The sequence below is a fragment of the Nesoenas mayeri genome (assembly GCF_963082525.1).
Source record: "Nesoenas mayeri genome assembly, chromosome: 1".
In the NCBI taxonomy this organism is placed as follows: domain Eukaryota; kingdom Metazoa; phylum Chordata; class Aves; order Columbiformes; family Columbidae; genus Nesoenas; species Nesoenas mayeri.
Window position 1 is genome coordinate 55,523,412 of NC_137541.1, and position 24,173 is coordinate 55,547,584.

A 24,173-nucleotide genomic window follows, 5' to 3' on the forward strand; every position below is an offset into this window, starting at 1 on the left:
CTGTAAAATGCACTAATACTACACTGCACTGCTAATAAGTGTCACCTTATAAACTTGCCCCTTAAGCTATGAAGTGCTAAACATATTCGATTTGCTTTGATAAATCAGGAGTAAATGCTGTAGCATGCATGCAACAGCTGGCTTTCACCAGTATTCAAGACCTGCAAGAGGAATCCATGATACTTCTAAATGTGCCAAATTATCTAGCCCTCCTAGGTACCCCCAGCTCACATTTTCAAAGAGATAACAAATAAGATTACAGAATAAAAATCAAAAACTAAGATCACAGTAAGCAGCAGTCTAAGTGGGAGAACAGTTTTTCTTTTGTTAATGATCTTATCAGTAAACACAGACATCAAATAAACCATTTTGAAAACACGAAGGACAGACATTCAGTTCGCGTTTAACCCTTCACAAGATTGCACACACCCTTTCCTCCTCCCCAACATGAAATACAAGCGTATTGCATTAACTCCAAAAAGTTAATTAATATTTAAATAATGCATAAGAACTCAGTACCTTTAATATTTCATTAAAGCCATAGTGCTTGTCCATTATTTGCTGTTTTTCAGATTCTAAGATAGCACAACAAAGGAGAAGATGAAAATTCTGGCAAGGCAATTCTGTCCACATCACCTGTTAAAATATGAAAATCACTTTTGAAATGCTTACGCTTTTCCTCTGAAAAGAAAGGCAGTTCTTAGAAAATAAGTAAGCCCTCAAGTTAAGTGGCTTAAAAAAATAAGTTATTTTTGAAGGCAAGTATTTGTGCAATTATTTGACATATTTCTTTTAGCCAACTAGTGACAACTGCGACTATGAGTCACCAAATGCTAATCTGATTCTTCAAGACTCCTGTGTCTACCAGGTTCTCCACCCTAATGCTAGTGAGCTGCCTAAGCCTGCAGTCTTGTGCATGCATGTGCTCTGCCTCAGCTCATGTGAAATTCTCCTACTCAAAATTACACATAAGTAACTAAACCTAAGTAATTATTTGTGTGGGTTAGTGTGTCTGCATTAACAGTGAATTGGTAGAAGCATATAATGCTCAGCAATCCCTCCAAAAGGTCCTAATGGTTATCAAATAAGGTGCGAAAGTTGCTCCCGATCCCCTCACTACAAGAGCCCAAATACCAGTGCTTTACAAACCTTTCCAAAAAGAAATGTTTCCTAATATCCAATCTAAACCTTCCCTGGCACAACTTGAGGCCATTTCCTCTTGTCCTATCACTTGCTACTTGGGAGAAGAGACCAACACTCTCCAGGCTACAACCTCCTTTCAGGTAGTTGTAGATACTGATAAGGTCTCCCCTCAGCCTCCTTTTCTCCAGGCTAAACAGCCCCAGTTCCCTCAGCTGCTCCTCATCAGACTTGTGCTCCAGACCCCTCATCAGCTTCGTCATCCTCCTCTGCACTCCCTCTAGCATCTCAATGTCTTTCTTGTAGCAAGGGGCCCAAAACTGAACACAGGGCCTCACCAGTGCTGAGTACAGGAGGATGATCAGTTCCCTAGTCTTGCTGGCCACACTATTCCTGATACAAACCAGGATGCTGTTGGCCTTTCTGGCCACCTGGGCACACTGCTGGCTCATGTTCAGCTGGCTGTCAATCAACACCCCCAGATCTCTCTTTGCCAGGCAGCTTTCCAGCCACTCTTCCCCGAGCCTGTAGCGCTGCCTGGGGTTGTTGCGACCCAAGTGCAGGACCTGGCCTTGTTGAACCTCATACAATTGGCCTCAGCCAAACAAAGCCAGTTGTTCCAGATCCCTCTGAAGAGCCCTCCTACCCTTCAGCATATCAACACTCCCACCCAATTTGGTGTTGCCTGTACACTTACTGAGGGTACACTCAATCCCCACACCTAGATCATTAATAAAGTGGTTAAACAGAACTGGCCCCAATACTGAGCCCTGGGGAACACCACTCATGACCAGCCACCAACTGGATTTGGCTCTGTTCACCACAGCTCTTTGGGCCAGGTCCTCCAGCCAGTTCTTTATCCATCACAGAGTACACCCATCCAGGCCATGAGCTGCCAGCTTCTCCAGGAGAATGCTGTGGGATAGGGTGTCAGAGGCTTTACTGAAGTCTAAATACACAACATCCACAGCCTTTCACCTCATCCACTAGGTGGGTCACCTTGTCATAGAAGGTTGGTCAAGCAGGACCTGCCTTCCATAAACCCATGATGACTGGGCTTAATAGTTTGTTTGTCATGCGTGTGACACATGATGTCACTCAGGATGATCTGTTACAGGGCCTTCCCTGGCACCGAGGTCAGACTGACAGGCCTGTAATTTTCCGGATCATCCTTCCAACAAAGGATTACAAAACAGCAGACAAATTTTGCTCAGACTGAAACATCCTAAAGGCAGTTCATTTCCCTCTGCTGATTACAAAGGGGAAAACTGTCTCCTATGCCTACAGCCTGCTCTTGTAAATCCCACATACACACTCCACCGATACCATTGAAGCTGGATAGGTATGTACAGGAAGGAAAAAAAACAAATAAAACAGTATTGTACACTGAACTTCAACTGTGACAAAGGTGACACTAGCCTTCATATAAAACATAATGCCTTAATTAGTTTGTTTTTAAAAAGAGAACTAAATATCCCCTTCCCCATTCCATATCTCCTAGGAAAGAAATCGAATACTTGCAGTAAACATGCATTATGATGTGCTGGAAGGAACCTACAAGACTATCATATATCAGTAGGTTTCCCTCATCTTCCTAAGACAGAAAAAATATACTTAGGAGTTAGAAATATAGTGCATTTCTTTTCTGTATGCACACGTATACACGCATTAAAGCAGAGGTGATAAAAACATGCTAGCCTGGGATTATAAGCTATGAATACAAATATTGTTGTCATCAATTTAAAAAGAAAAATTAGTCTTTAAAAAAGTACTGTGAAGATAACACTACGGGGGGAAAAAAAAAAAGGGTGATTTTTTTCCCCCCAAATCATTATCATTTATACCTTGAAATAAGAGAATTATTTTGGTTTTATATATTTTGGTTCCCTTATTTATGAATGTTATTCATAAACTTTGTAGTCCTCTTCAGTTAAAATACCACCTCAACACTCTATGATAGTAAATTCCACCAAGTGATGATAAAAAGCTAAAATATATTTACTTTGGACAATTTTAAATACTGGTCCTCCTCTTTATGTGACTCCTTTTTCATTAGTGGAAAAAGTGAATAAAAGCATCAACATTATTTTTCATTATACCACAAACAACATTGTTTTTCATTATAGTATAAATTTTATGCATCTCAGTCCTGTTCTTTTCATTAACCTTCTGTTCCCCAGCACAACTCTATATGATGCTATGTCCTAGAAAATACTCCTTCCATTCATCTGAACATTTATTCTCTTGTTTGGGAGTTTTCAGTGGCTACTGTGCTCTTGTTAAATGCATCTTAGACAATAAACCTGTAGCGCTGACACACTTCTCAATCTTCTTGGAACAAAGAATGAAAGAGCGTTCAACAAAAATATTAGTTCATCTTAATTACTCCATCTGATCCCAAGATCACCTAAGATCTCATTAACCTGGAATTATCAGAACTTCCACATTTTGATGTTTTACTTTACATCATCCTCTTAGTGGTTTTGGCTAACACAAAAAATATGTTGCCAGTGCTTCATTCCAATAAATCTATGAAGTACTACTAATATGAAGCAACTAATCAGACACACACACAAATGTTATTTCTTCTGGCATAGACTCTTTTACATTAAAAATTCACTGATAGTCTCCACTTAACCACTTACACTTGAGAGCTTCATCTGTCCAAATAAAAAAAAATCCTGTACAAACCTTTTTGAAAAAGCCAATTTATCCCCACCAGTTCTTATAAATATTTTTCATTAACTTCCCAAGTTCATGTTTTGGCTAAAAAGACATAACATATGCTTCATGATATGCATCCCAGAGGCCTGAGGTCATTGGCTGATGTAGTCACCCAGAGAGTAGCAGTCAATGGCACCATGACTGGATGGACACCAGTAACAAGTGGTGTCCCTTAGGGGCAATGGGTTCATGTGCACTCTCAGTAAGTTTGTGGATGACACCAAGCTGAGTGGTGCAGTTGACACACCTGAGGGACAGGATGCCATCCAGAGCGACTGGGACAAGCTTGAGAAGTGGGCCCATGTGAACCTCATGAGGTTCAACAAGGCCAAGTGCAAGGTCCTGCACCTGGGTTAGGGCAACCCCTGGTATCAATACAGGCAGGGGGATGAAGGGATTGAGAGCAGCCCTGTGGAGGATGACTTGGGGGTACTGGTGGATGAAAGACTGGACACGAGTCAGTGATGTGCACTTGCAGGCCAGAAGGCCAGTTGTATCTTCAGCTGCATCAAAGCAGCGTGGCCAGCAGGTCAAGGGAGGTGATTTTGCCCCTCTGCTCCCATCTGGTCAGACCCCACCTGGGGTCCTGCATCCAGCTCTGGAGCCCTCAGCACAGGAAAGACATGGACCTGTTGGAGAGGGGCCAGAAGAGGCCACAGAAATGATCAGAGGGCTGGAACAGCTCTGCTATGAGGCCAGGCTGAGAGAGTTGGGGTTGTTCAGCCTGGAGAAGAGAAGGCTCTGGAGAGACCTCATTGTGGCCTTTCAAGGCCTATGAGAAAGATGGGGACAGACTTTTTAGCAGGGCCTGTTGCAACAGAACAAGGGGTAATGGTTTTAAACCACAACAGGGAAGCTTCAGGCTAGACATGAGGAAGAAATGTTTTACACTAAGGGTGGCGAAACATTAGCACAGGTTGCCCAGAGAGGCGGTAGATGCCCCATCCCTGGAGACATTCAAGGCTGGACAGTGCTCTGACTAACCTGATCTAGTTGAAGATGTCCCTGCTCATGGCAGGGGGTTGGACTAGATGACCTTTGAAGGTCCCTTCCAACCCAAACCATTCAATGATTTTAATATGTCCTCACCTCATTGCACTGAATCAGTTTTTAAAAATACTCATATACGTATTAGAGTATTAGCCACTTTGTAGCATGGTCTATGCTTTTTGTTCTAAAGTCCAAAGACTGCTGGAGTTTGTGTGATGAAATATATTCTTACCTCCCAAAGTCGAAGTATATCTTGAAAGCTGAATTCCCTTTTAAATCTGATAAGAAGCCATCGGAAGCAAAAATAAAGGTAGCCTGAGTCTTGAGATTCTAGGAAAAAGAGTGTTACATTTCATAAACACCAAATTTGATTAAGACAACACTGGGTGGGTAGGGAGAACAACACACTTTACAGATACATAATCAAACCACTGATTTTTAAGATGGTAAACCCTTTTTAGAATGAAAGATATTTGCCAGAGGATGGCATATATTTAAAAGCAGTAACAGGATGCCCCTGTTTTTCAATAAGCATTGAGCAATTATTGAAATCTTTCAGGCATTATTAATTTACAAGTCCTGTATTCATATATTACTACTATTGGAATTATGGTTAAAAACTGGTAAGGGTATCAATGCACATAGAACATAGCAGGTTGTTTTAGTTATTGTGCACAAATACTACACCTACCTAAATAACTGCAAAATCCACTGTCTAGTAAGCGAAGCAAAGTACTCAGTTGAATTAGTTGTGTCTTCATACCCTGCATCTGTTCTTCAAAATTCTGATGCTGGATGGAATAAAATATTAGCACTGTCATTTTTATTAACTCAATGACAATTTTGAGATTTACAGCTATTTTTAATTTAAAAAAACCCTTTTGTTATTGCAACAGTGGTCCTCATCCTTTAGGTATTTAACATACGGATATTTAATTATACGTCTATCTAATGAAAATGTCTGCTTTTTTACTGAAAGGTTTAACTGAAGCAGTGAACTGCATTTCTTTCATCATGCTTTTGCATGTAATAAATAATATTTTAAATCAGCCTATGTTCTGTACCTCTAAACAGTACCACTCAAACAAAAAGACAACTTTATTATTATTATTATTATTATTCTCATACCAGTCATGTTGTTTCACCACATGCACAATGCATAAAAGCTTTGGTTTGTGGAAAGTCTAAGTTGCATTTAATAAATGCCAAAAGGTAAGTATTACAGGGAACCATTATCTTGAACAAAATCCGGCTAGAGGACTCCTGATTGATACAAATTTGTCTGTGATGCGTCTGAGTTATTATACTTCGGAATTTCCACGGAGCTTAGTTTTTCTGTATTGCACAGTAATAGTATAATAAACCCACCATAACCTGTGTCAATCAGAAAAAAACAAAGCAACACATTGACTTCAAACATAACAGGACTGCTTTAAAAAAAAAATTGACAAAAACCCAGTGAAATTTGTATTAACCCCAAATGCTATCCATAGCTTATATGTTTATGTGGGCCTAATTTTACCATTTGTTCCATGTACGATACAAAGCACCAAAAGGCATCTACTTCATTCTCCATGACATACAAGACAGGTGACAGCAAGTCACTCATCCCCTGGACGTAACCTTCATGAAGAAAAGGGGGGCAGGGGGAGAAAAAAAGCAAACAGGATTTAGTTAAACCCAGCAGTTCAACAGTAACTTTTCAAACGCATTGAATGACTGAGTGAAATGAATGCTTGCATTCCAAGTTTATACAGATAGTATAACTTTCCAACTCAACCACCAGTAAAGACATTTCTGTATTAATAATAAACAACATCTAGCAGCTCTAAAAAGATTTAGCAGCAGTTTCTGCCAACCTAAAGAAAACATAAAACAAATGCATTGTTTTTGTAGTTGTTGAAATACATTCAAACTGAGCTGACAGCAGAATAGATTTTTAGTAAAAAAAGTTCCCATTTAGAGCTCAGAAGCACATATTGATATTTTTAAGAAGATTAAATATATACCTTGCACTATCACAAATACAGACTTATATTTATTCTCCACTCCATCTGTAATTGGTTCCTTTGTTCTATACATTTTAAATCTTTTAAATGTCTTCCCACTTTTTCCCCCACAAGTGAAGATTTTCTTTTCAAATAGATTTGCAGAAGAGATGTTGATTTTCAATACCGAGCAAACATATGGTGCAATAGCTTTTAGGAAGAAAATTTTGCGCTTAACATTTCTTTTTTCTGGCACCGAATATGCTTTAAGGATTCCTGTATTCAGGGAAGCAGGCACTGTTCTGCTTGGATGGTATTTTAAATACACTAAGGCCTAAGACCATCTATGGAACCAAGCAGCCAACAACAAAAAAAACCACTACTACCTATCAAAACTGCAGAAGGGGATTAACAGTAAAGTACTGCTTGTGAGAAGCATGAAAGAAACACATGATCAGATCCGATCCAAGCAAGTACCTTTAGGTTTCTGTGCCCAGAAATGATGAATCAAGTTCATATGCCCTAAAAAGCATTCACATGCCTTAAGAAAAAACCTACACTTAACTGGTGAATGAAATGTCCACTTTTAGAGCATATCATGCTTTTAGCTTTTTTACAAAAAGCTAAAAATTTTAGTTGTATACAAAACATTTTCAAAATTTTATAGTTCTTTAATGTTTCTTCCAGCTTCCTTATTTGTTATTAACAGCCTAATTAAGAGGACAAGGATTTTTTAAGGCTAGCTCATTTCTCCCCTTCTTCCCAACTCTTCCAGCTGCCTTACTACTGATGCTCAAGTCAGCTTATCTACTGCCCTATTACTGATGACCTCTCTAAGAAAGGGAAAGCACGATTTACGTGTATTTCTATCACCAGTGGTTGGTTCAACACAACATGACATTTCTCAGACTCAAGCTTGGCCAATTCCATTTCTTAACAATGCAATTATAACTAAATAACTGAAAAGAGGATTGGAGTCAATGACTGTGAAAATATGGAGTAGCTGTGAGAAGAAAAATGGAACAAGGAACAGAAAACAATAATTAAGAATTAAAAGGTCAAAAGAAAAAATGTTTTATTCCCCACACATTTAATACAGAATACACACATTAAGAATAAATGCATAAAAAATTCTGTTCAAGACAGTTTAAAAGTCTCTCAATAATAAAACGAGTGTCATTAATCCAGACTTGAGGAATTCATTTAGAAAAATATTGCATTAAAGGCTGTTCTGTCCCCTCCCCTATGTGGCAGGTAATGGCATTATTCAGATCTCTCTACAGTTGCTGTCAAAGGATTAAGAGCTGCATTGTACCAAAGCTTGAGTAGGTTAGAAGCACTGGAGACATACAATATCAAACGTACTATATTTCCATTATTCTTGCTTGTTTATGAAACAGAAGGCTTGCCCAATCCATACATTTAAGGCATCTACATAATTTTTAACAGAGTGGGTGGTTAACGCGCTTTAATTTCACTTATACATCACTGTGCATTAATGCAGGTTGACAGGCTGACATACAGAAAGATGTGTGGAACAGAGTTATGTGATTAAACAATGTCCATCAGTTCTAGTCTTCACCTTCTTTTTCAAGCCAAAGATGAAGTATCTCGACAGACATGACTGTCCTGGTTTTGTTAAAAAACAAGTTTCTCTTTTAGTGATTTTGCCTGTCAGCTAAAGCCTTCATATTAGCTGCATTTTCCTGGAGAACCAGATACCTGTTTTGGTAAACATAGCAATGGAATGTGAAGTTATTGGTAAGCATGGATGGACATCTCGCAAGAGGGGCAATGAGAAACTGGTGACCAAGAAACTGACCAACTGTGTATAACATTCCATTCACGTGAATACTTCATATAAAAGTGGGAGATCATGAGGATCTCGTCCCTTTTTGCCTTTTGCCTTCTTTGTCCCTTCTGCTTATGGCCGACATTAGGAGAGGACCTTGCTAGTCATCCCTGCGAACTGAGGCCTAGTGAGAGACTGAATCCAGCTTCGTTTGGCTGCAGAGTCCAATCCAGGACTTCAGGTGCCGGCTCTGCAGTTGCTGAGACTTTTCAAGATCGGTTTTGTATATTTTGTATTATTTTCTCTATTCTTATTAGTAGCATTAGTAAAACATTTTTAATTTTTCCAACTTTCTTCTCTGTGTCCTTCTTTCCCTCCCGATCGCCTGCCCTGAGTGGGAAGGGGGGAGAGGGAGGGGCAAAAGGGGGAAGGGGTGGGAGACGAGGTTAACAATACATCTGCCAGGGTTTTATTGTCACCCTGCAATCTAAACTCTCGACAATGACAGAAGGACAAAAGCTGACTAGTGCTACGGCTCCGCAGTGAATTTACTAGTAATTAAAAATTTGCTCCTACTTTTTGCCTGCAAAATCTGGCACAAATGGGATTTTAGAATCTCAACACTTTCCTGAGACAGAATACAAAAAAAAACCCCAGGTACAGAACAGCCAAATGCCATGCCAGCAGTGGACAGGGGAAGCAGCTAGAAGTATTTTTTCCCCTCTTTCCGAACAGAAGCCAAGACTTAGTCATCTCGTGTACACTGTGATTAAAGCAAGATGTTATACAATCTTCCTTCTGCAACAGATGCATACGCTGAAGCATAATTTTTGACAGACTGCTAAGTGTACTCCTCCAGAACCAGCTTTTAAAGTATTCATAAGAATACCCGTGTTTACAAACACCTGGTTCATTGTGCCAAGCTTTAATTACAGCTGGTGCAGATGGTTTATAATTTTTATTGATATATCAGTCTTAAAAATGGTAGCACATTCAAGCTCCAAAGACCCGAACTCATTCAAAAGTCCGAAAACTTGCTTCAATTCTAAAACAAGCAAATAAAACCCCACACATCAACAGTAGACCTATACTGAAGATAAACTGCCACTAAATTCTCAACCCCACCTCAGCTCATGAATTCAGATGCTTGTGATAAGCATCAGATAGCACAGAAGAAGAAATAGGATGAGAAATTGAACAAAGTTGTCTGCATTATTAAAACATGCCTTGACATTTGCAAAGAGCATTGTGATCAATACAAGTTCAATTGTATTAACAGGCCTTAACATAAGCAAAGCTGCAGATCAGAAACTAAAAAGCCTTTTACATTCAGAGGAACATAAACTTACCTAAGTCAAAGTCATACATGCAATAGGTCATCAAAATATCATGAAGTAAAATCAATCCTGGATTATCTTCGCCTTCGTAGAATTTATTTGTTCGATCTGTCCTGTTTACATCTTTTTCTAAGAAAACAGTTCAGATTAAAAACACCTTCAAAACAGGTTCTACAAAGCCAGCATCAAATGAATTCAGAATGGTTTTTTAAGCTGATGATTTTTTTTTCCTTCAAACACTGTTGCAGAGCTTTGAAGTGCTTAAGACAACTCCATAACTGAATGTCATTTAAAAATAAATAATATTTCAAAATAAAGAAAATCCTTTCTGTCTGAAATAAAAGGATTTGCTAATAAACAGATTTCAAGGCTTTTTGTCCCTTTTTTTGTTAATATTTATGGAAAAATTCCTGATTATAATTCAGTGAAAATATTTTACACTTAGAGGGATTAAGAACAATTTTGTGTGAGTTAGCTATGCAATGCCATTTATGAATACTTATGTGATGCAGCATAGGCCACAGTAGGAAAGTTACCACACAATCAGTTCAAAGACGCTGTGATAATTCACCACAGCCTGTTTATATATTCTGTGTAGCAAGTTCTTATAACCCATAGTGAGCTGAAACTGCCTGTTTCATCAGGCAGTTTTCATGCCTCAAACATACCAAGCACACAGCATACTCCTCAATAATGTGAAATTCGAGACTCATGTATTGAAATAAGCAAAATTTTGAGCACACTTTAATAAAAGGAGTATTTTGTAGTTTTGGAACTATTTTACAACATAAGCCTAGTATTGTCATTTACATTTCAAATGCTTAAAAGGAACAGAACTGCTAAAACAGAAACAAAACTTAAACTTGTTTAACTCTGATTATTTTTTTTTCTGTTAACACACACACACACTTAACTACTAAGATTAGGCTTTCTCAAATCTTTCAGCTTTCCTGTTGAATAACTGGCTGAAATAAGTTTAGTCCATATCTTAGAACAACACAAAAATCTTCTCCTGTCTCCTGAAATAACTGTTTAGTAATCCTAAATGTCAGTACCCAAATCTCATTAACAAAGAGAACTGAGGATACAAACTGCTAATAGTCAGCAGAACTTGATGAAATTTTTACAAGTAGGTATAAAGCTCCACAAGTCACAATGCACATATACAAATCCCTGTAAGAAATTTTTAAATATGGTCAGAAAAGTTTTCACACTCCTACTGTATGTCCTTATTTTAATGACATTCCCAGTAAAATTACATCATGAAATAACATGAAATAAAGAGTTTTCTGTTCTTAAGGAAGTTAAAAAATCCAGCCATTCTATAACATTGATGTGTAAAGCTCTGAATTGCTCTGGCTAAGAAACTTTTAGTATTAAGTACATAACGAAGTTCAGACAGCTCTGAAAACAGCAGCATGTTAGTTTTGAGTGCTTCTTCATACAGGTTACTCAAATGGCTACATTTTTTCAACTTAATACCAAATTGTAAAAGTGTGTGAATCTGTACCATTAGGTATGTTTCCAAATCTAAATTTACCTATAAGACTCCGGTAATCTCTTAATCTTGAATTTCGTTTCTCCTGTTCCTCACTGACAGATTTCCACTGCAGTTTCATCCTGAAATATTCATCCCTGAAGAAGAAAGATAATTATGAAACCAAAACATGATTAATTATTTCATTTCTCTTTTTCATTTAAGCATTCATTCATTTCAGGTGTTCTTTGGCATAAATGGGATAAAACCATCCTATTTATACATTTTTACTTTAGTATAACAATCATTTTTAAGAAAATCCCACACACTTCCTTGCATTCAACAGCCTTCAGCAGCTGGCTTCCAAGTTTCTAAAAAGCCTTCTACATCACTATATGCCTTAAGAAAAAAAGTAGCTTTTTAATTTATTTTGTAACAAAAAACTCACTGTACTCACGTTTTCATTTTTTGTAGATTTGCTCTCTCTTCTTTAGTGCTGTTCCAAGGAAAATACCCCAACAGAAATTTCCATGCTTCTTTTCTTAAAGTATGGCAGAGACCCTAGGGAAAAACAGATATGAAACAACAAAAAGACTATTTTGATTTTGTGAGAAAATGTTCCTATAGTGATATAACACTTACTAAAGTATCAACTTTAAAGAGAATTTTTATAAGTAAGCTTCTTTTTACATTGTAGCCAAAAAAGATACGGTATGACAACTGAAGGAAACAAGAGGAAGAGAATATGAATAAGCAGACAAGTATAGAAGCACTGGATTCACAGAAGATTAAAAAAAAAGAAACTGTATGAAAGATATTTCTTGCTATATTTTTGCTTCACTGCTGGAAATAGGAACCTTATGGTCATCACCAACTTCATGAAGCAAAAAAAGTACCTCGAGAATTTATACATTTAAACATAGTGCTGCTTAACTGCCAAACTTCTGGTCTCACCGCAAACTGATCTTGGGGATCAGACTTCCATTTATTTATTAAAAAACAAACAAACAAACAAATTAATCTAACAAGACATGGCCAACATGTAGATGAATCTTCCAAGCAATCACAAATGCTGATGTCCACGCAAGGACACTATTTGTCAGAAATCTTTCCAAGTAATGCTCATCATTTGTAGATGACAAAAATGTACTAGCTGAATCATATCCTACTCTCATCAAAAGAGTTTCTTTCAACTCCTGTAGTTACTCCTAAGAATGAGGCACTCTTGCTATCAGACTCCCTCATTTACCAGTCCAAGGCCAGCTTGATTCCTCAATAAATTTCTTTATTTACCACTAGATTAAGGCAAAGAGATGGTGCAGTGAATAGCATCAACCACTGCAAAAAAATGTAGCAACCAGAACTTTTCCAATGACAGGCAAAAAGTTTAAGAGAGGCATTTTAACTTTTTTCTTTAAAGAGGAGTTGAACTTAACGTGCTGGAAGTTACTGGGATCTTGATTCATAAATAAAATTGAGCACTCACTTTTCTGGCAATGGACAACAGATGACAGAGAAATTGGCTACAGGAAGAAAAGGTTTGTAGCAATTCTCATGATTGCAGAAGGGTCCTTAAGCAGGCACCTCATGCACAGGTATATTAAATAACACAAAAAGTGAAAAGGGTCTCATTAGTTTCACTCTACCCTTCTTCACATATTACTTAATATGTATAGGTCTTTTAAAAACTGTAATATCCATGTTATCATTCTCTACTTCTACTCAAACTCCAAGAGTGCAAGACTGCACACTTGCAAACCTGTATCGACAGGTACACAAAGAATGCATTAAGTCAACTGGATTCCTATTAAAAAAAAAAAAAAAGAAGGAGAGCAATATTAAAGTAACATTAAGTAGAATAGCTATGGGACATAACTAAATTTTTAAAGATTTCTACCACTGAGACCTAACTCACATCCATACTGAGCAAAAACACTCAGTTCAATAATAAACATCACCAGAAGTGTTTAGGACTGCTCTGATGAGAGCCAAATCCAGGCAACCTGCTGGGCAAAGACTATAAGCTTTTGCTGGAGTAGAATAAGAAAACAGCCTCGAAAAGAATAAACCCGATATCCTAACGCAGAAGCACTGGCATTTTCCCAAAAGGCACCTGGATTTATTTACCACATCAGCCTTTGTATTTTCAACTCATTCACTTGAGCCAGCCACGAGATCTACCTCCTTGTAGAGCGCTTTGTATGGTGGCAAGACTTAATTTGATTAGTACAAAATCATGCTTTATGCAGTCTCTCCAACAACACTTACTGGCTCATGCTCAAAATTCTGCATGAAGCATCACAAGTATAATGAAAACAGCACAACCATGGCTTGGGAAGGAAAGAAAAAGGAGCCAGAAACAAGCCACAGGTGTTGCTGACTTTAGAAAAACAAGTTACCCCTTTAAATATCGACTGCTTTATGTAGTCAACATTTAAAATTCTTCCATCAGAATCCATATTCTTAGCCCATTCTTCAGCTGACACAGGCTCTCTTCTACTAACTTCAGGCTGTTTTCCTAGATCGATCTGAAACACAAAGATGTTATGTGAATCCCACTGAAATGCTTCAATTTAAACAACTGTGCAAACAGTACTAAGCTTACCAGCTTCTTATACTCAATGCAACTGCACTTTCATGCGTGCACATCTCTGTCAGCAACTCTAAGGATCTACAGCTGTGTCCACATTAACAAATAGTGTGGACCAACACAAGCAGATCTTTAGAGTAAGATTCTCTGTTCTGAGGACCAGGGTATACATATTAAGATTTCAGATTTTGGAGGAGGATGTATGTGTGTGTTTTAAATAACCTTCTACCTCCACAAACACATCTGAACTAGATTCCCATGGACTAAAAAGCCTCTATGCAATCAGAAATGTACTATGTGTGCCCAACACAGCAAGCAAGGGCAATAGGGAGCTTCACTTCAAAAGCGCTTTTCTGATACATACCAGTGCATCTTAGGAGAGAACTGAAAAACGACAGGGATGTGACAGTGTGACTACAAGATCAATTTAAGTACACTGCACCTTAAAAAAAAATCCAAAACTATACATGTTTTTCAGAACTCCTAATACCCAACCAAGTTTACACCATTTGTGGTTAGACTCTCTCAGCTCCTAAATTGCATGTTTAAGCACAGCAGAATTCAGCAGATGCTAATTTCTTACTTTCTAAAAGTATTGTGATGATGACAACCATCAAATCAATTTGTGTTTCAGTTCTTCAGAATTTTAAGGTATTTGCCACATTAAGACATATAGGTCAGTGTTACTTTAAATATGTAGCATTCATTATACTTTTTCTCATCGATAAATTAACTGATTAAGTGCTAGGCAGCAAGTTCTTAGAATTTCATAGTTCACACAACTACTGATATGTTGTTAACACTATTTTGAACTCAAGAAAAAAAAAACAACATTCAAAACAGTTTAACACTCTAAAAACATGTGAGCTACTTAAATAGTAAATTACAAGCATTTTAAAATAAACCTTTTCCACCTACCTGTAAAAGCCCACACAAAGGGATTCATGATCCAACTACAACTTCATTCTAACTTTGGTTCAAGTCATACATAAATCTATACATTTCTGCAACCTAGACATTAATCACCCAATTAAATACTTAATCTTCCTAGCCTTCTTAAAACAAACTGAAATGTTAAAGTGACTGGCCAAGGAAGATGGTTATTAACTTGTATACACTGACTTTACTTAACGTAGCTCTATCTGACCACAGAGGAAACAGTAAACATGGAATGGGTCACTTTTCAGGGTAACGACTCCAAGATAACAATACTCCTCATTTCAGCAAAAACAAACTTTCTTTCAAAGCAAAACTCAAATATGCAGGCATAAAAACAACATTCTAGAAGTAGCTGATAAGGATCTTGCTGTTGTGAATAAATGGTAGGACAGTATGTGCCACAATCACCAAGCATAAACAGGATAAGTCACCAAGCTTCAAGTCCTACCGCTCCTTTAAAGGTGTGCATCAAAAAAGAATCAATGCATCTGTATCATATTCATTTACACAACTCACTCGTGTAATGACTTCAAATCCTGGTTCTTCCTGCTGATTTATCTTTAGTCCTGGAATAGCATCATTAAGAAAGTCTGCCATTTCTGATGGTGGTCGCCTTTGATTTGAAGGGTCACTTAACCGCAAACTGTCAAAAATATAGTTGGTAACTTTGGAAAATCTTCCCATTGTTACTGTGTATGGATCTTTCTTCAATTTCTGTGTTATAACAAGGAAAACAGGTAAAATATGAAAATCCTCAGATTATTCAGAATTCTCGTACTCTAAGAAACCAAACAACAAGACTAAGTCTCAAAGTTATTGAAGTTGTGTGTACCAGTAGTTTCATATAGTACATTCATTACCTAAATAAAAAAAAATACCTCAAGTATTAAGATAATACTACTCATTGATTTAAAAGACTGAATAGCAGTGTGCTCAGTAAACCTGACCTACCTATAAAAGTGGATCAGATCTACTGTTTACTTTCCAGTGATTAATGCCACAAAACATCTTCCTTAACCTTCATAGAGAAAACACATCTCGAATCACCATGTACTCTGCTAGGAATCTCACACAAAAATTGATGTGACAACTAAGTCCAGAAACTGATGTAATACACTCATGAAAATTTTCTTTAATTAAACAAATCAGTGACTCAGAACTCTGGCCTCAATCAAGTCACTGGACATTTTGCTGCTGCCTTTCATGAGTCCACAAACCCCACCAAATGATAAGCAGCTCTAACACCTCTTTAAAAAAAAACCTCTTTAAGGCAATATTGTGCTCTTTGCTGCTGTATAGATACCATCCCTTCAAAGCTCTCAGAAAATATAAAGGAAAATAATATTTAGTCAAGGAACATTTAGAAAATTCCTATTAATATGTTTTGGTAACTCAAGTTTTTCCTTCTTTCCCTGTCTAAAACTATCTGTACCCAAATATACAGAATCACAGACAATATTAACTTGAACAGGTGTGAAATAGTACCACAGTGAAGTTAAGAAATTATTATAACATAGAAAACAACTTATAAGCAAACATTTGGTTTAGGATACAAACAATGTTCCTACAATGGCAATGATTCAGGGAATATTTCTGTGACATGGTAGGGTACAGTCTTTAATAAATGTCTTCAGAATAAAAAAGTCGAAGATAATACATACTTGTAATAAGCCATATGATGGTTCATCAAAGAGATTTTCAAAAGACTGAGACAGAGACTTGTTCTGAGAATTCACAAGAAGTATTCGTTTATCCTGTGGAGATCTGCAATAAAATTAAAAAACAGTTTCTATAAGTACCACTAGTTCTTCCTGAAAATGTTTTTAGAACATTTACTGCTTTTTGAAGTCACATTTCAGGCTTTGTGGAAAGAAAGCAGGTCTGATGGAAGATCACCCTTAGGTCTTGGCACAAGTTCACAAGCTAACACACTACAAAACAGGACTTTCCTTTTTCACAAGATTAGTCATCATCATGTTCATTCTGAATTGTACTCTTGCATCCTTTGAAAAATCATGATGCTTTTGACAATGTTGCTCTGGAAGATAATATTTGTCACCCACATGTAAACAAAGTTTTCTTCAACTATAGTTTTCTATATTTTATAATGGATGTGATACAGAAAGAAAATTTAGTGAGACATGATCAGCTTCAACACATACATGGTAGAGTTTAATATAAAAGAGGAAGTGAAAAGCGCCTGTGTCACCATATACAGTTAAGGAATTCTTTCTACAGCCTAGTAAATCTTACATTAAGGCACCCTGTAAAACACTACATAAAGGAATACAAACTGCTTTTCAATGTATGAAAGTACATCAACAAATTTCTAACCAACACTGTTGGTTAATTCTAAAGATTCATACTGACAGGAGCTTGTAAACAGCACAGCCATTGTACTGTGAAACAGAACCCTCTCAGTACAGCCCTGCAAATGTATTTCTGTGTAGACTCCAAAAGCTAAATGACCACAAACCCAAGTTGGCCTAACTCACTGTATTTGTACACTCTTGTTCTCAATTTAACATTTGCTTCTCTGGCAGGCCTGCACAGGCAGATGAAAACAATAACAACAAAGACAGTGGAACTGTGCTGCTCTTCCTATTCGATCTGTTTTTTTACTCTCACCCCTATCCCAAACATCACATTATCTCCACTCCTCCAGCACATATACCGCATCAATTCATTACCTGGCTCCTGAATCACCAGTTTACAGCTCAATACATGACAGAAGAGAGAACAGCTCAGAAGCCAGGCAGACATTTAAGCCTCAGAGCTGGTAGCCAGGCAGGGGAAAGCCAAGCATTTTGCCTTCTGGCTAACCGACCAAACAGATCTAAATTTATAAAGTACTTCTTACTGCTCTCTCCTAAAGTTTAAATCCACTATTTCTAGTCTTCGAAAGAAAAATTACTTTTATTTTTATTAGTACCTGCATCATCTACCATGTTATTAAAGTCAAAGATAAGAACTTTAATAAGCCTTATCTCTCTGCCATTCCAACAGGACAGGACACTCTTAACATGGACGGATATGAAATGCAACAAGAGATCTCATTTTGAGACAGCCAGACACCACCGTCATAGTTCTGAGGTAGCAACAGTTAATGAAGCTCAACTGGCTTTTGCAAAAAAAGCAGCACAGGGGCAAAGGCTGAGTCATGTTTTATGTCTTCCTTAACTAGAAGAACAAAAACTTTGTACCATATCCCCATTTTAATTAAGCATTCTCTCTGGACAGTCAGTTGGGTATCAAGAGCTACTTGAGTAATGTTCAAAACAAATTTGTGAGCTAGACACTTTATTAAACACTCATAATACTGAAAGTTAGAAAGTGTCAGCTGTACATGTGGTCTTTTCTCAATGTTAGACTGGTGCCAAACTAGGAAGCACATCATGTTTAAAGCAATAAACTACAAATATTTTGTTTGAGTTTAGTCACTTCACACACACTGATTTCAGCAATGATGTCACATTTTATAAAGAGGGGCAGTAGAGAAGGGCAAAAACTTTCGAGATAATAGGAATAGAGCAAGAAAATATTTATGACAGATATTTTAGAGAAATGCTAAACTTTCTGTCTTAACCTCAATATCCCATATATTATAAACTAGAGGATGGGGATAACAAGTAGTTATGCTGCCAAGTATTCGTTTATGGTATCCAGAAAGCTGAGAAAACATCTTTTCCTAGAAGAGGTTGTGAGCTTAGATACATCATGTACTAAAGCATAAATAGCCATTAGGAAACAACAGAAATGTATAGAGACTGCAATCTGCTATTTCTACAGCTTTTGTAGCACATTTGTTCTTTTCTTTTTCCTTAAAAAAAATAATCATAATTCATGACTAGACCACAGAAAATAATTTGGTGCAAGAAGCAGAACTGAGAAGACTCTACATGGAAGTTCCTGCTCAGCTCAATGCTTTAACTTCATTCAAATTTAATTTCTATAGCTGCCTCAGCTTTTATGTTCTAGAGTTCCTGAAGTATCTACTGTTGCATTCATCAATGCTTAGAAGTGTTTGAGGTGGCAATTATAAGCAGCTCAGCACATCCTGAATGCTTCAACATCACCCCAAGTTTCTCTGTCTTACCTTCGGCAGAGAACTCCATGGGGTAAGCAGCCCTGGACACCACAGTGCACAGCTGCTGGGTCGGACTGCACAAACCCTACACCACTGCCTTCTTTTAAAAATAGACACACAAGGACATGACTGCCTCTCTTCATACAGTTTCTTCTCCACCTGACAGCTACTGCTTTCCACTGTCCCAAGAAGAATATCTGTATCACCTGGCAAGAGGCTATAAAGGACAAGAACTAAGAATCCACTGGGTCAAATAAAGGAAGAATGGTAAGAGCCTTTTTGCTCACCACAAGCAATCTGAAAAAGACAGTGTTTGAAACAGGAACCAAAATCACTACCTGTTTTGTTTTATTTCAGTGACTCGCCAATAAGCAATGATTTTACATAGAAATGTGGAGTTGAATTTTTTGCAGCCTATGACTCAAAAGAACTGGAAATAATGTCTGTTAGTAACACAAAGTGCCTAACATGTGCAGTAACAAACTGACAAACAAGTGCTGGACAGAACCTAGATGTCGAACTTAAGGGAGCTTAGGTGTTTAATATCATAAAATGGTTTAAGGCATTCCGGTATGCTAGTTTAGATTCCTGACTTTTATTAAAAACAAACAAACAAACAAACACACACAACTTTCAACCATAAAGTTAAATCATCAAAAAACTTCCTGAATATGAAAAGACAAAGTAACTTGTTACATAGCAGAGCAGTAGCTTGTTGTAAATATTTTACGCCTTTGAGCAAAAAATATTAAATTGTCCGGGTGTCTCCACATTAACTACATGGAAATCTGCCAAAATTAAGGCAAATATAACTACAGATCTGTAGTTGCAGTACTACATATTTTAATGAGCAACTTTTCTGTTGCTATTGTTTTTTATGTATATATATATGTGTGTGTATATACACATGTAAAAATATCAAAATAATAAGCTCTTTAAATAGTGGCAATTTTTAAAAGCAGCTTCTTTCAAAGCCTCAAATGGATTAGCTGAAACGAAGGTAAAAGAGAAAAATCATCTAAAATTTTGAGTTTCTAGTTGATAGTTAATCCGAAGAACAAGTTTAGTCAATGCAAATCAGTTTGCTACATGGTCAAATGCACTCACTAGGCCTACTTAAAACTTGGTCCTGTTCATCAAGAATGTCCGCATCACCTGGTCTATCTGTCCTGCTGCATTCTATTGTCAATTAATTTTCCTTTTTTACATGTATAGCTGCCTCGACACTATGTAAATTATTTTTATAAACTGTCACTAGCACTTATTTTTAGAGTAAAGCTTATATTTCAAGCATCCTCAAAATCCTGAAAAATCATGCTAGGGCTTATTTTCGGGGAAACAGGGTACACAGTACATAGGCTACAGATCACATCGAGTATAAAGCTTTCAGCAACTCATGATGCCATACAGGTGTTTTTCCTCTGTTTGCTACACAGGTTGCCTCAAAAACCTGCCCTAGCACCCCAGCAACTAATCGGAACACATCCACAAATAAGTAAACACAGAACACTACGCTCGAAAAGGAACAGTTTCCTTGGGAGGAAGGAGAGAGAGGCAGGGGGATGGCAGGGCAACACCACTCCCCTGCACCTACAGAAGCTGTGAAATTAGTAAACAAAATGAAAGGATATTTGAGGAAGAACTCAAAGGGAATGTAGAGAAAAAAATTTAGGATTAAGTTGTCATCCAGGATTTCCTAATCTACAGAGAACAGTCTTACTTACACCTTTATCTCATCCCTCTAATAGCTCCTCCTTCAGTCTTTTTGAATTTTCCCCTTAAAATCTCACATACAATGCTACAGCCAGTACTATCTCACCAACTACTCATGCTGACCATGTTACCTTCTCCAAGCAGTTGACACCTTCAACTCCAACATCACACTTTGACACTGTCAAAGCCTTCCACAAATCAGTTAAATGAACACAGAGCCCTCATGTCCTCTGGCTTGCTCTCCAGCCTAGCACCCCCACACTTTTTGAAGGCAACTCTGACCTCACTGATGCTACTAATGTGAGAAGAGCCCCCTATAAGGATTCACACAGACATTTCACTATTTGCCTTCAAATCTGTCACTGGAATATTATGTTGCAAGTGATGTTAACAGAACACTTTCAAAAACAGAATACTTGTTACACTGATCTAACACCTGTTGCAGGTGTACCTGTTATACCTCATTGTTTCTTCATGCTCTGCCTACTCTTATTTACCCTGTTGTCTTCTTAAATTATATTCATGTCTACTTACTGAGAGCATTTATGCTATGCTGTTCAAAAAGCCTTTTACCCAAGTGAAAAACCTGGAGGTAACACAATACAAATACACAACAAAAGCCAAATATTTAACACCATGATAGGGACTACATTTACATTCAGAAAGTTGATTTGAATAGTAAGGATCAAGTGTGAAACAATTTAACAGAAGCGGTTCATGAATAAGCACTTAACTTTACACTGTCTGTTCACGAGAAGCTTCTGTATTCACTAGAGGGAGCTACTGTGGTATTATGGAGCTAGTAACACTTGAACAGATGCTAAACTTGTTCATAAATTCAGCCAAAAACTTTAAAATTTCAGCCTACATTCCAAATGTGTATGTGAAATTACCATTTCAGTCACCTGGAAAATTGATTCCACTAATAAAAAAGGGAAGAGAAAATACATTAGGAAGCACTAATTTGAAATTAATTACAGAATTAAGAACATACACCAATAATCCATATTTTAAACCAGAACTAAGAGTTGTCTGATACTTACTCATTCAGCACAACATGCTTTTCAAGGCATTTAATCAATAGCTTGCTATCTCCATGATGAAAGTGAAGAGCTGGAAGCTTCACATCATCCTTCAGACAGAACACCAAATATGACCATCCCATGCCTTCTTTGTTTTGTTTGATTGATTTCAGATCTGTCAAACTGAACAGGAACGACCACTTGCTTTCTCCATTTGCATGAGTTGTAACATCTTAAAAACAAAATTACCACATGATTTTAGTTTGACTTCTACTGTTAGCAATTACAAATGCATCATATCTATCGCCATTCCTAAAAAACAAACCCAAACCATGAAACTCAGCAATGGTTCTGATAATCAAATGCCATACCACAACTACTGTAATTCCTATTCCTGGATTTCTCTTCGTGTTTCCTTGTCTTCTGCAGACTTCTAAAATAATGATGAAGTCCATTAGACTGCTCCCCTAAAGCTGTGCCTACAGTTTACAAAAGTGATCCAGCAGTTAAATGTACAACTGCTATATCAAATTCCAGCAGCAAGACTAATCCCACAACTATCTCCAATCAGGTATTACTACTTACTCAAACTAAACATGATATACATTACAATACTATATGCTATATATTGCATACAGTATTAGCCAGATGTTGTAAGACTGCTACCAAAGGGAGAAGAATTTGAAAATCTCCCCATGCAGCCTCTCTCACATACTGTGCAAGTATGTATACGCTCTGCACAAAACTGTATACGTTCAAATTTTACCCTACCAGAGGACACAAAATTGCCAGAGGGAATCTGGCACATCCCCTAGCCTGCCCCCATCAAATTACAGCAACTGGAAATACACAAGAAGTGGCAAAGAGCATAATCCAAATCAGCAGCACTCACTGCTCACTGAGTGTCAGTGAGTGCTGCTGACTTGGATTGATTGGATGAAAAATCATTACAAACCAGTAATGTAATAAACCATCCTGTGCCTCCCAGAGATGCTGGTTTTAGCTTTATATTGTGCTAGTACTAAAATCTCCTCTCAAACACAGTATTCTAGGAGCAGGGACTGTGCGTTGTCCAAAAACATTCATAACCTTAAGTCCAAACCCTGCACTCATACACGATATAGATAACATTTAAAACCATGACTGATTTGGTGAAACAAGTACAATGGTTCTCAGCTACAGCCTGAGAAATAATACACAGAAAACAAGCATTATAAAGAAAAATACTATGGGAGAATTGGAGAAAAGAGATTACTTGAGAATCACTGTCCTTTTTCCCCCCACTTTTTTTTTTTTTTTTAAAACAACATATCTACTGAGAGACTGTACCAAAAATGACATAGCTAGAAAAGTACTTTGCCAAAGTAAAACAGACCATAGAAAAAAGACCTATGTTCCACATAACTGCACATTTCATCTCCCCCTGCTGTTGCAGTATGGAAAGGCATTTCAGTAGTAAACCACTTATTTTTTCATTTTCTTTCTAACATGACATCTAGTTCAAATTCCATTTGCTTGAAAGAATGCAAGAGCCCAATGCAGATTAATGCATCATCTATGACCATCACAGCAAGGAGTTAGACAACATTTATTTTCCATACAATTCTCTAGCAATTTAAAGAAAAATAGATTGGAGGCAGAGAGCTACTCCATTGTTAATTTTTTTCCACAGAGATTCACCTCTTATCACAAACGACTCCCAGCTTTTAAATTCCTAATAAATTTGATTTCACCATATATAACAGGCAATTCTTCAGTTACAAGTTACCATAACAAAAACAAAACAAGAAAAACCCACCACACTTATTTTTAAGTACCTCCATTTGAATGAGGTTTCTTTTTAAAAGAGACTGTGGTGACCATGTCCCATTCTGCTTCATAACTGCTTGGACGGTCTGCTCCTCGGGAACATTTTTCTTTAGGGGTTTGAGTCCACTCCACAACAGAACTAGAATCCTGAGGGGGGGAAAAAAAAAAGTTACTATAAAAAACCACAAGGCATGAAAATTGATCTAGTTTCTCAGATTCAACAAGAAGAATAAGTATCTTCATTTTCACAGATCAAAAGAATCTGTAGGATTAAAATCCTAAGAACCATGGTACAGTTCAACTTGGAGTTATGACTGAGACTAAGAAGAGAGGTTTCACTTAATAACTTTAACACGGCACTAAAAGATCCTAGCCTCTTTTGCAGATTCTATCAATCAACATAATAAACTTTTTATTTCAATGTAAAAATGAAATCCTTCTTCTTTAGTCACATCCTCTTAATACTGCTTAAATACCATATATCACTGGATCTTGGAACCTCCACAGAGTTCTATTTTTATTTTGTATTAGAACAGTACCTCTCTGTTTTGAGTCTAATTATAGA

The 24,173-nt window shown here is 37.2% G+C and overlaps 1 protein-coding gene across 1 annotated transcript in view; it reads right to left on the reverse strand.

The window, feature by feature from the left end:
- The window catches only part of TBC1D15 (TBC1 domain family member 15), a 34,818-nt gene that overhangs the window by 2,507 nt on the left and 8,138 nt on the right, over nt 1-24,173 (reverse strand). Inside the window, exons 4-15 of the mRNA XM_080363812.1 lie at nt 23,617-23,755; nt 21,821-22,031; nt 16,639-16,741; nt 15,494-15,691; nt 13,848-13,976; nt 11,906-12,009; nt 11,512-11,606; nt 9,984-10,100; nt 6,377-6,477; nt 5,546-5,645; nt 5,087-5,184; nt 520-636 (exon numbers count right to left, since the gene is read on the reverse strand). Of these exons, the coding sequence (XP_080219938.1) occupies nt 520-636; nt 5,087-5,184; nt 5,546-5,645; nt 6,377-6,477; nt 9,984-10,100; nt 11,512-11,606; nt 11,906-12,009; nt 13,848-13,976; nt 15,494-15,691; nt 16,639-16,741; nt 21,821-22,031; nt 23,617-23,755 (1,512 nt within the window). The remainder of the gene's footprint in view (nt 1-519; nt 637-5,086; nt 5,185-5,545; nt 5,646-6,376; nt 6,478-9,983; nt 10,101-11,511; nt 11,607-11,905; nt 12,010-13,847; nt 13,977-15,493; nt 15,692-16,638; nt 16,742-21,820; nt 22,032-23,616; nt 23,756-24,173) is intronic.